The sequence below is a fragment of the Zonotrichia albicollis genome, chromosome 6 (genome assembly GCF_047830755.1).
Source record: "Zonotrichia albicollis isolate bZonAlb1 chromosome 6, bZonAlb1.hap1, whole genome shotgun sequence".
NCBI lineage: Eukaryota > Metazoa > Chordata > Aves > Passeriformes > Passerellidae > Zonotrichia > Zonotrichia albicollis.
In genome coordinates, this window is record NC_133824.1 from 5891080 (window position 1) to 5903213 (window position 12134).

Consider the following 12134-nt stretch of genomic DNA (forward strand, 5'->3'; position numbering starts at 1 on the left):
AAAGGCGGCCACCTCAGGGGGAGCAGGGCAGAGAGCCGCGGCTGACAAAGCCCTCGGCAGGGGCGGAGATGCTCCGGGAGATCCCGCTCCGCTCGCATCCCAAGGCGGCCGCCCGTGGCTCGGGTCCCTCCCCGCGCCTGGGCAGAGCGGGACCGACCGGGGCCATTTCGGCGCCGCTTCCCCGGGCCGCCCGGCAGGCGCGTTTTCCTGCCTGTCCAACCCCACCCTTTCCCGGGATGGTGCTCTCCCCGGTACCTTTTCTTTGAGAAAAACCGAGGAAACCCATCTGAAAAAAAAAAAATAAAGAAAAGAAAAAGAGGCAAAAAGCGGGGTGACAGCCCCGGGGGGGCAGCGGTGAGGCAGGGCACGGCAGGGCACGGCGGGGCGGGCGGAGGGCGGGCGCAGGGAGGGAGCGAGGGAGCGGCCCCGTCCCTTTGTACCTGCCGTTCGAAGGCGCCAGGCGGGCCCGCATTGGCTGCGGCGGCCGCGGCTCCGTAACCCGAGCCGGGGCGGGCGCGGTGCACCGGGCCCGGCCAGCGCCCAGCCCGACAGCCAAGGGGCGGCTCGGCTCGGCTCGGCTCGGCTCGGCTGCCAGCAGCCGCCTCTGCCTGCGCGCCGCTGGGCTCGCTGGGGCAGGGCCGCGCCGCCCTGCCTGGCAGGAGGTGGGACCAAGCCGCGGCGCTGCCGCCCCCTCCTCCCTCCCTCGCTCGTTCCCTCCCTCGGTCGCTCCCTCCCTCCCGAGGGCTGAGCCATTCCGGGAAGGCGCCGGCTCCCCCACCGCTCCTCGGCAGCGCCGCACCGGCATCGGCCGCCACCACCGCGCCGGGCTCGGCCCCACGGCGCCGCGGGGCTGCGGAGGCTCAGCGGCGGCAGCGGCGGCGGGCACGGAGCGCGGTGCCCCGGCGGGCGGCGGCGGGCGGCGGGCGGGCGGGAGGACAAGTGGACGGAGCGCCCGGGAGCGGGGGGGCGGCCGCCGCGTAGTTGTTTTGCCCGGGGTAAGTTGGCCGATCCCTGCGGAGGCTTCGCTCCGAGCGTGCAGCGCTTGGCTCCCGGCTCCGTGTCGCCCCCAGCCTCCGGGGCAGGGGGGGCGCCTTTTTTTATTTCATCCCCCCCCTCTTCCCCCTTTGGTTTGTGTTTTCTTTTTATTATTATTATTATTATTATTATTATGGGGTCTATGGGGGAGCCGAATTTCCAGTCCGGCGTTGCTCTTCTTCCTTGTCCAACGCTCAGCGGAGAACTATAATATTTCTTCCCCGAGATGCTGCAGTGATTTTTAGTTATAGGAAATCAGGCGAACAAAATAATCCGAATAACACGAACCATTTGTTATCCTGTGAGAGCGAACGCAGCCTAGGCACAGATGATGGCAAAAAATTCCATGGAAGGGTCTAAAGAAGACCTGAGCAAAATTACGGAAGAGGAGATGCTGAGATGGAGCAAGGAGGAGCTGGTGAAAAGACTGAGGAAAGTGGAGAATGAAAAGATGAACTTAATGGTGGAACACGGCAACTTGATGAAAGACGTGAACCGGCGGCTGCAGCTCCACCTGCACGAGATCCGCGGGCTGAAGGAGGTGAACCAGAAGTTGCAGGACGACAACCAGGAGCTGCGGGAGCTCTGCTGCTTCTTGGACGACGACCGGCAAAAAGGCAAGAAGCTGTCAAGGGAATGGCAGCGCTTCGGGAGGCACACGGCCAGCGTGATGTGGAAGGAGGTGGGCATGTACCAGCAGAAGCTGAAGGACCTGGAGGCCAGGCAGGAGACCCTCCTGCGAGAGAACGTGGAGCTAAAGGAGATGGTGCTGATGCTGGACGAGGAGCGGAGCGGGGCCGGCTCGCGGAGCTCCATCGACAGCCAGGCCAGCCTGACCAACCTGAACGGCGGCTCGGCCACCAGGGACGTGGGGGACGGGAGCAGCACCTCCAGCACGGGCAGCGCGGGCAGCCCCGACCACCATCACCACCACCTCCACCACCACAAGGCCGGCGACAGCAAGGCCGGGACCATGCGAAGGTCTATGGATGACCTGTCGGCGCCCCTTCACCACCGGAGCATCCCGAACGGCCTCAATGGTGAGCGAGCCCCTGCCCTGCCCTCCCTGCCCCGCGCCGCTCCCCGTGGGGTCCTGGCCATTCCCAGCCCTGCCCATCCTTGTGACCTCCTTGGCACAGCAGCCCCGGGAGCCGGGAGGGGCACCTGTGTGCGGGGTGTGCGTTATCAGTGCGTTCACTGCGTTATCGAGGTCCTGGGCTCAGGGTTGGAGCCTCTTTTATCTCCAGCAGGGTTGGTGTTTGGTTTTGTTTGTTTGTTTTGGGTTTCTGTTTTGACAAAAATCAGCCTGAGTTTTCGGGGTTAAATAAACACTGATTGTGTTCCCACTCTTCCACCTCTTTCTCTCCCCCTTTAAATGTTTTAGTTTATGTTTGGCTTGTTTATGTGCTCGTTTGATAAGATTGATAATGATGGGATGAGATTTTGGAGGCATCTGATGAAAGTTCAGGTTTGTCCCACAGAGCATCACCTGTTAGCTCCACAGGCTCTCAGGGCAGGCTGGCTGTGGAGTGCTCTGCAGTTTTGGAGAGGGGCATCTCGGCTTTCCCCTGTCTCCACTTCAGAAAGAGGAGTTTTGTTTGTAGGGAAGAGATTGCTCTCGAAGGGACGCTGTGCTCACGATTTTGTTCAGGCTAGTCATTGAAGTTAGAAACAAGCTCCATAACGGAATCGTGCCAAGCCTCCTCTGGCAGCTCACATCCAAGCAAAGTTTCTCCTGTTGTCTAATAGTGATCGGGCATTGACATAACATTGAAATATCTGTAAAATGGAGATAAAAAAAAAAATCTTTTAAAACCAACAAGACCAAATACATGACTTTTAGAATGTGTGGTCAAGAGGATTCAGTAGGAATCAGACCAGGCAGCAATCTAAAAACTTCTTATATATAAGACTACTTTTAATGTTCTTAATCCTCTTTTCCCACCAAAGAGGGCTATTTTCTTTGTGGGGTGTCCTTTACCCACCTATAAGCACATAGAGGGGGATGGAGCCCCAGAAGTTGGCTCTGATTGATGTCAGCAGTGGATGTGCTTACCAGATAACCATGCTTTCAGCTCCCAGAGCTTTTGGTGTTTTTTTTTTTATTTCTGGAGATTTGTGGCAAGTCTTTATGTCCCAAGACCTGAGGGCATGGAGGATTGATCAACTCGTTTCACAAGTGTTCATCCATGAACGTGCTGTTTGCAGTCCTGCTGCCCCAGTGTGTGTCAGCTCACGGCTGGAGATGTTCTGGCCACCCTGCCCAGTAGTCACGGATTGCTGTTTTCAAGGATGATCCAGTCACCAGATGGTGCATGGCACAGCAAACATCTTTAAATGTTTGGTGTGGAATTTTTTAATCTCTCTCTCGTAGAGCTGTGTAAATCAGAAGTATCTGCTTTGTAAATCTGCAGATAGCTTCTGCTCTTGACGTGACTTGACTTTATTTTCATAAAGCACTGCTCTCCACAGAGGCTTGAAGAGCACATGACAGGTATTGACTGTGCTGTTACTGTTATGGAACATAAGGGTTTCACAGCTCTGGTTTGTGAACCTTAGACCGTGTCCCTTTTAGGTGCTGGTAGCAGAACGGGACAAAGCCAGTTGAATTCTTCTGTTAACTCAGGGCTCTTGAGTACACAAAACATAACCAATTCCTTAGAGCTGTCGCTTCAATCCGGGGTGACAGCACAGTGGGATGCTTCACCTGGGATTCATAAGTCACCCTTGTCAGCTCAAAAAGGGAAACCTCTGTTTCAGAGCTCGGTCCTGATTGTGCTGTGTATGGGAATGTGCCCAGCAGCATCTTTTGGACGGGACTGGGAGCCGAGTCTCATGTCCTGCCGTAGGGTAAGAGTGGGAAAGGGAGGGTGACCATCTGCACACAATGCTTCCATGCGTGCCTCTGCACACCCCTTCTCATTTCCTCTGTGGGAAGGATGGCTATGGGCTTGAGCATTTCATTAAAACCTTTAGGTTTTGGTGACTTCTGGTTCTGGGGTGCCTATGGAAGGTGGTCTCTGTGGGAAGAATTGAAGCTCTTTCCTGCGAACCAGCGTGGCTTCATTTCTGAGGGTGCAACGGAGGTGATCGGCACTTTTAAAGCTAATAATCCTTGTAAAGATGTAGACAAGCCTGATCTCTCCACTTAGGTAGTGAAGCTGTAAAATGACTTGAATAGTTGTCATTCTCAGATAGCATCGGTATTCAGCAAGGCCATTTCCCTGGCTGTGCCTTTGGAAATGCCTCTCAATACATATGCAAATGCAGGGCTTATCAGGCCCCTCTTTTTGACTGACAGCAAGAAGTCTGGGAGTGTTTGCCTGGGACCAGCAGCAATTCTGTTAAACCTGTGACGGTGTAGAGGAGCAGGGCAGGAGCAGGTGAACATGAAAAACCACTCCAGTGAGTCAGGTGGGCGGTGGAGCTGTCACGGAGCAGCCCCGCAGTGAGCAGCGAGCCGTGTCTGCTGTCCCTGCTCCTGTCCCTGCCTTCCTGCGTGCAGCCGAGAGCTCAGACTTTTTGTGCTGTCCTCTTGGTGAGCTTTATTTTCCTCAGGAATAAAACAGAAGGAAGGCAGAGGAAAGAGAGTGCATGGCCTTGCATTTTTTGGTAGTAAGCTTGCTGTTGTCTCATGTCTTTAAAGCACTGGAGAACTGAGCAGAGGGTGAACCAGGGACTGCCCGGCCAGCTCAGCTGATACTGAAATGAGCAGCCCTGTGTGCTTTCTTAGGGAGAGGAGGTGGCTGAAAGGGATGCAGTGCAGAATTTAGCATCTCTAGTAAGAACTCGGCAGAAGCTTTGGACATAGTGGTGGGAGCAAGGTTGCTACTTCTGAGCTGCTTGCTGGCATATTTTTGCTTATGGAAAAGCTGGAAAGTCCTGAAATTGGGAGTTGGAAAATGCAGAACTCTACTGCCCCTGCTAATGGTATCCATTGAGCTTCACTTGTTAAGTGCTTTTCTAAAGGAGTCAGGAGTATTGTGACTGTTAAAACACTTACAGAAAGGTAGATTTTTAGTAGAATCTTAGTGAGCAAAGGTGGGTTAAATGTTTCCCATTTTCTGTTCAGCGATCCTTGGAAGTGAGTTGTTGAACCAGGGCTTGATTTATTGGCCCCAGTGACCCACCCCATTGTGAGGTGATGAACTCTAGATTTGTACGGTGAATTCAGAATAAATGGTGTAAGTGTAAAAAACACCCCCAACCCAACTGGTGGTCGAGCTTTGCTTCACTTTTCTGAAGTCTATTTACTTCTGCAAGTTGTCTTTCAGAAGCTGAGGATTAATTATTCACTCATAGAAGATAATAATTATAACATAGTGTGAGAATGGCTAATATTAGAAGACATGTAATCCTGTTTGTTGGGAAAGTGAGAGGTTTGGTCAATCTCTGTGCACAGGGACCTGGGCTGTGGGACAGGGGCACCCCAAACTGTGTGATGGAAACTGGCCAGGTGCCTCTGTAAGGATGTGTCACAGTTCTAAACCTACCCAGATCCAGGGCAGGAATTGAGGCACAGTCACTGTGTGTGCTTGTGAGTGCTTTGGCTTTCCTTTTTATGCATGGTGTAGATCTCTGTGTGCACACACAATCTTTCTGCCCATCCAGCTTCAGACAGCTCTGTTGAAGCAGGTGCTTGAAATTAGGTTTGAAAAAGAGAATTAAAAAAAAAAAAAGTCGGGTACATTTTGTGATATTGATATTAACATGACCTGGGGGAAGAAACACCCCTCAGGTTTATTCCCACAGGATATATTCCTGGACTGTGAGGTATGTGGGAACATTGGGAGGATGACTCAGAGTTCCCTGAGGCCAGGGCAAGGGCTTCCACCGGTGTTGGCCTTATCTAGATCTCACTGGGACAACTGTTCATCCATCTCCAGCCTGGAGGCATACAGGCTCAACTAGCAATGTGCCCGGGACTGAATCCTGTGCATGCAGGGAAAGCATTCAGGCTTTAGTTTTAGTTCACTCCCATCAACTGAAGTTGTCATAGAACCTCACCTTCCACTGAAACTGTTTTTTGCTCTAGGTTCCCGAAATGGACTGGGTGGTTTCCAGTGTCTCTGGCTTTATTCCAGTTGGGTGAAGTGTTAATTTTGATGTTTTGTTTTTGTAAATTGTTGAAAACATCAACAATTACAAAGTGGTCAGGGAGGCCCAGAAAGAAGCTGTGGGTACAGCAGAGAGCCTGTAGTAGCAGAGATATTAATCCATGGCCTCTTGTTGCTGTCTTCTCCAGTGAAAGAAGAATGCTCTCTCTGGGTGAGGGGGTGGGAAGATCTCGAGTTGTATTGATTCCCACTTGTAGATGTCCACATATTTACCTAGAGGGTACAATATATTGCAGTTAAAATGGTGGCAGAGAGAAATGGCTGCTCTCTGTGGGTTGGTATTGATTGGTAATGCAGCTGCCCTTCTTTGGACACTCTTAAGGCCAAAAGACTTGGTTTTATTAGTGTATTAATAATCAATATATTTATTATTTATGATGGCATATTAATGAGGCCTTTGAGACAAGAATATGCAGGGGCAGAAGCGAAAGATGAGGTTCATCCCATTTAATTTGAGATATCTCCAATATAGGCTGTAACATCTGCATTCCCTTGGACATCCTTTATTGGCCATGTGGAGAGAGGCACTGTGGTGTGATGATTTATGTGAACCGTGTCTGCATCAAAGACAGCAGAACTGTGTGCTGGTTGTGCTCTTTCCCCCTGCTGATGCCTGGTCAGCTCATTCATATGCAGCCATCTAAAGCCAGATGAGATCAGCCCTGTTGCAGCTCTTGTGGTGACCATTGTCCACTTTTGCAGTGCTCCTGTCCTAGCTCTGGTGAAAGAGAGGAAATTGCCTTTCTCAGCAGCATTCAGATACCACCCCCTTACAGTCCCTCACTGTGTGGGCAGGCCAGGTCAGAGAAAGTCCTGTTCTCTGTTCTGGAGACCTCTCAGAACTCAGTGGCTCTTGCCAAGATTAAACACAGGTTTGGTTACGTGACCAATTATTTTCTTTCTTATATCAAGAGCACTTTTCATCCTATGAAAATGGCTTTAATGTTGTTTTTTTTATACTGCTGTTTTTAACATGTTGGTATTTTTGGTGCTGTAGGCTGTTACAGACAGACTCCTTGTGATTAAGGCAGGAAATCAGCTCTGGGTTGGTACACTAGATAGGGGTAAGACCTCAGGAGAAACACCTGTTTCCATCTCTGCTGTAAGTTCAGTGTGTTCTGCTAGTTGGCTTATCAGTGCTGAGGTCTCAGATATGAAGGGTTCAACTTGAGTTTTTGTAGCCAGCAGCCATTGGCCCCTCATTCAAAGGATTTCCATGGAGTGCTTCATTTGAGGCACCTTTGTCATTGTCCACTCCTGCTTTCTGCTGGGGCACTGCCTGTGTGCCAGCCTGCTTGGCTCCCAAGCCTCAGGGTAGCTGGTGTCTCTGAAAACAAGGCTCAGGATGCTTAAATTAAAATTGGGCCATATCTGGAAATATATTCTCCATGGTAATGTGTTCTAATTTTGTTTTCCTCTTGCGTATTATATAGAGATATCTTATTCTCAGCTGTCCTGTTGAAGGAAAAAACCTTGTATTGATTAAAAGACAATTTTCTATGGGCCTTTGATGGAATTATCCACTTACTCTCATTGAAAGCAGTCAGAATAAGGGAAGTAGCCTGTGCTGGTTACATGTAAATGATTTGGTCCTCTGGAGACATTTCATCAAATAAAGCTGAGGATCGAATTAAATGGTGATCTAATGAAGTGGCAGGCTGGGAACCCAAAATGCAGCCCTGGCAGGTGTTACACCTGATGTGTGTGTGGAGAGGAGAGACACGAATACTAACACTGACAGAGCATTGCATCTGAAAGCTGAAGGGTTAATACTTTGGGGGGGACAAGGGTGCTTGCATCCATGCAACCTTGGGAGTGCTGTGGACCTGCCCTGGGAGGCACTGAACTTTTTATCTGCCCCACAGCATGGCTGTGGCCTTGCATCTCACACAGACATTCCCATGGCAGGGTCTGCTGACATTGTCCCCTTGTAGCATCCTTCTCTACTGGGGCTGCATTTTGGAGATGCTCTGGGAACAGAAAAATGGACAACAGCTGATGGTAGGTGAGGTGCTTAAAGTGGCAAAAACATCTGGTATACATCAGGTGTGGAGTGAGGCTAATGAGAAACATCTAAGCTCATTTAAAATTCAGCTAAAATGCTTGAACCCAGAAGGCTGATGTTCTTTCCACACTCAGAGGCAGGCCTTAATGCATCTCACTGCAGAACACACAGCCCTGCTTGCCTGGAACAGGGACGGTTTGGAGGCTGCACATCCAGTTTTCCTGCGAATTAGCTGCAACTGGCTGGGTTTGCTTCTGCATTCTGTATTTTTAACCTGACTTTTTGTCTGCCAGCCAGAATTCATCCTGCCCTGTCGCCAAATGTCATCATCCCCTTGTGGTTAACTTGCTGCAATTCATGAAACACTTGGCTGCCATAAATAGTTATGTGCAGAGGTTCCTGTGCGCGCAGGGCGGGCAGAGCGGCGCTGCGAGGCACTCGCACACGAACATGTCCACCAAGAGAAAGTTGACCCACTTCTGCAAATAGATAACTCCTGGCAGAAAAAGTAACACTGTCTCAGAGAATCTATCTTCCCCTTGCCTACTGAATTGTGAAGCAAAAAGCAAGCCAGCTCCATCTCCTGAATTAGCGGTGATGTGAGCACAGTGCTCCCCATTGAAATCGGGGTGTGTAAATTGGCCCTTGATCTGAAGAGGGCTTAAAATGGCCACAATTTGGTCGTGATTTTTTTTTTCCCAGTAAAATGAAAGCTTTTGTTAGTGAACAACGTGCATGGGGTTCAGGACTCAGCTGCTCTTAGGCATTAGGAAACATTTATCACCATGGCAATTGAAGGCTGCTGGTCAGGTTATTTTGAACACTTTTCTAGTGACTCATGTCTGGGTCAAGACCATTTATGCCAGGTTACTTTGGCCCCTGAACATACAGGTATATATAGTCTTCCTTCCCTTAAATTGTTTCTTGCTTTTTGCTTCTCTCAGGGAACTCATTGCTTGTTCTGCCTTATGTCTCCAAGATGGTGGTGCCAAGCGTTCACTTTGCTCAGAGCTTCTTCTGTAAGGGGTCTTTGTGACCTAAAGTCCTTGTGAAGTAGATTACAGGTTAGTTTTGACTGGCTTTGAGACTTCACGGATCTTGCCACGAGATTGAAGCCATCCTAAATGTGATGTGAGTTATCTCATTGTCTGCTGAGGCTCTCCTAGGGCTTGTAGGACGGGATGTCTCCTGTTTGCCCGGGGTGGGAGGGCTGTCTGCAGCAGAGGGAGCACCGTGGGTGAGTGTCGGGCTTGTGGCAGCAGGGCTGTGGCCAGCTGCACGCTGCAGTGGCAGGGTGACACGCTAGCTGTCTGCTGCGGTTGTGTCAACACCGGCTCGCTGGCAGAATTAGTTCAATCAAAGCTGGAGTGCTCTGAAAAGCCCTTCAGACTTTGCTCCATCCCCGAGCTCTGTGCAGTGACACTCAGGACTGCATGCATTCTGCCTTCCCCCCATTTCAGCCCAAACTCCTCTGCTGCTGGGGTTTCATTCATGCGCAGGAAGGTCAGCTGCACTGGAATGTCTGTGCAAGGTGAGAGATGAAGTGTGGGGAGCAAATGGATGGGGTAGGGCCCAGGCTGGGAAGCAGGAGGAGATACTTAGCTGCTCTTTCAAACCATCTCCAGGACAGTAAGATCAAACCATCTCTAGGAGTGCCTGTGCCTGAGGGTTTGATGGCTGTGTCTGACCTGTCCCTGCATTCCCAGGACAATGAGAACCCCCTGGCTGCCTCTCTGTCCTTGATCTGTAGAAGATCCATGAAGAGGAAAGGAGCAGGCAAAAGGACTACTCAAAGTAGAACAGCAAAACCAAACCATTGTTTTAGAAAAGAAGAGAAAAGAGAGCATTTCCAGTCCCCAAAGTGTAATATTTCTATGGAAATAGCAGGAAGAGGCTTGCTGTCAGTCTCTGATCTAGTGGGACTGACTAGATTTTGTTTGTTCTTTCCCACATCTTCCATCATCTCTGGATCATCTGAAGACAGGTTGCTGTGCATCACAAATGCAAGATTCCTGGTTTCTGACTTTTGATTAAGTGCTAAGCAGTCTCTGGAGGACTGGCATCTATCTTTCATCTGCAGTTTTTTACTTGCTAAGGTACATTTCTCTCACTCTATGACACTTATTGATGATGCCTTATCCTTTAAATGCCACTTGTGTGACACTCTGCTCCTGGCTGTGACTTTTTATGAGGCCATGGACTGTTCAGTGCTGTGGCACATCTCAGTGGCCGGTGAAGTTACTGTGGGACACTGTTGGACTTGAATGAAATTGAGACTTGGACTCTTTACACTTGCTTTGGTATTTTTTTCAAAGGAAATCCAGAGTGTCTTTAATCTCCAACAAGGGAAGTAATCTGTCCTGTTTAGGCAATGTTCTGCTTGATTTTTGTGTTGCCAGAGGACTACTGGTGGTTATATACATACAGGAATTTACCATTTTCATGTTGATGTTTTCACTGTTTCCCCCTCATTTTTCTTTTTAATAGGATCTGATGGAATAGATTCCAGGACAGTCTACATGAAAGTCTACTTTTATGCAGTAGAGTAACATCATCAGATGCTAATGGAGTATCAGTAATTAAAAATAACTATTTTTGGTCGATGCTGAATCTTTTCCAGCTCATAACAAAGGTGTTAAGAAAGTCTTATTTTAATGTACAATCTTAAAGGGCTATTGTGATGCACAGTATTCTTTTGTCTTCTTGGTTTCCTTTTCTTATCTCCCTTACTGGGATTTACAGTCTCATATTTATCTATTTCCCAGCAGCTGAATATAACGTTGATCTATGCTTTGGATCTACAGAGCTTTTAATCCCTTTCCATTGAGTTAAAAGCTTGTTTGCTGTTGAATGTGATACATAGTTACAGGTTATATGATCTCCACCAGCGGTTCATGCATTGCACAGGGATGGCACGTTGTGAAAAACTGATAAAATGTTCCCTTGTTCATTTTCCTGATTGCAGCTGAAACCCAGCATGGGAGTGAGTCAATCATTCACTCCTGGTCAAACTGCTGATACAACTGTCCTTTGCTGTTACAAATACCTCTGCACTTGCCTGCTTTAGTTCAGTTATTCATTCATTTCTCTGTGAGGCTTATTTTTGAGGCTGAGTATTTTAGTCGGTGCAGCAGCTTTTCCATCTTTCAGTTCTGCCAACATTTAGAGGGTTTTCCTTTTCCATCCTTTTAACACCTTTTAAAAATAGGAATCAATTTTTAAAGCCTGTGTGTTTGTTCCTCTTTGATGTCTTGAAGCATGATAATGTATGCCTTGTTTGTGGAGATCTTCTCTTGTGGAGTGGCTGCATTTTCCACCTCAGGAGCAATAATGGTTTCTGCAGCTCTGTCCTCCAGGCCATGTGGGTGTAGCTGCACGTGTGTGACTGTGTTCAACCATCCTCTGAAAGTTCTTTTCGAGTTTTGGTGCAGCTCTTTGCTTCCTGGATTCTGAGCAATTAAGCTGAAAGTCTCTCTCATGCTTGTCTCCTGACCTCTTGTAACAAAATGCAGTCCTCTTTTTATTACATCAGTTAAGACTCTATTGTATGAGATGTAAGCTTTAAAATAACAAAAGGATGGATGGTTCTGCAAGTTAGAGCACTGGGCTGGGATTCACATTTGGAGTGCTGTGTCATTGTTACGTGGCTTTCTGGTGTAGTCTTTTAGCTAACTTCTGTGATTTGTGGTTCTCCTTTTATACAACCAGGATAATATATTTCCTTTGTCTTCCCCAAGTTTATTGTGGTGCTTAACAGAATTAGACCCTTACCTCAAATGGGGCCTCTGACCATTGCTATGACACCAGTGATAACAAACAGGTTTTGAGTTTTACTGACCTAGCAAGGAAGAAGACATCTTTAGAGTAACTCCACACATTTCTAATTCCCAGTTTTGGAGTTGCTTCAAATCCTGTTTCAGTTTTACTGGGATAAAAGCACTTTACATGTTGGGTTGCTTCCCTCTGTGTTGTATATA

General features: G+C 48.8%; 1 protein-coding gene across 1 annotated transcript in view; it reads left to right on the plus strand.

Annotated features, from left to right (window-relative positions):
- The first annotated feature begins 449 nt into the window (after positions 1–449).
- CCDC85C (coiled-coil domain containing 85C) overlaps positions 450–12134 on the plus strand; it is a 112604-nt gene continuing 100919 nt past the window's right edge. Inside the window, exon 1 of the mRNA XM_005483201.4 lies at positions 450–2075. Coding sequence (XP_005483258.1) covers positions 1364–2075 — 712 coding nt within the window. The 5' untranslated portion in view covers positions 450–1363. The remainder of the gene's footprint in view (positions 2076–12134) is intronic.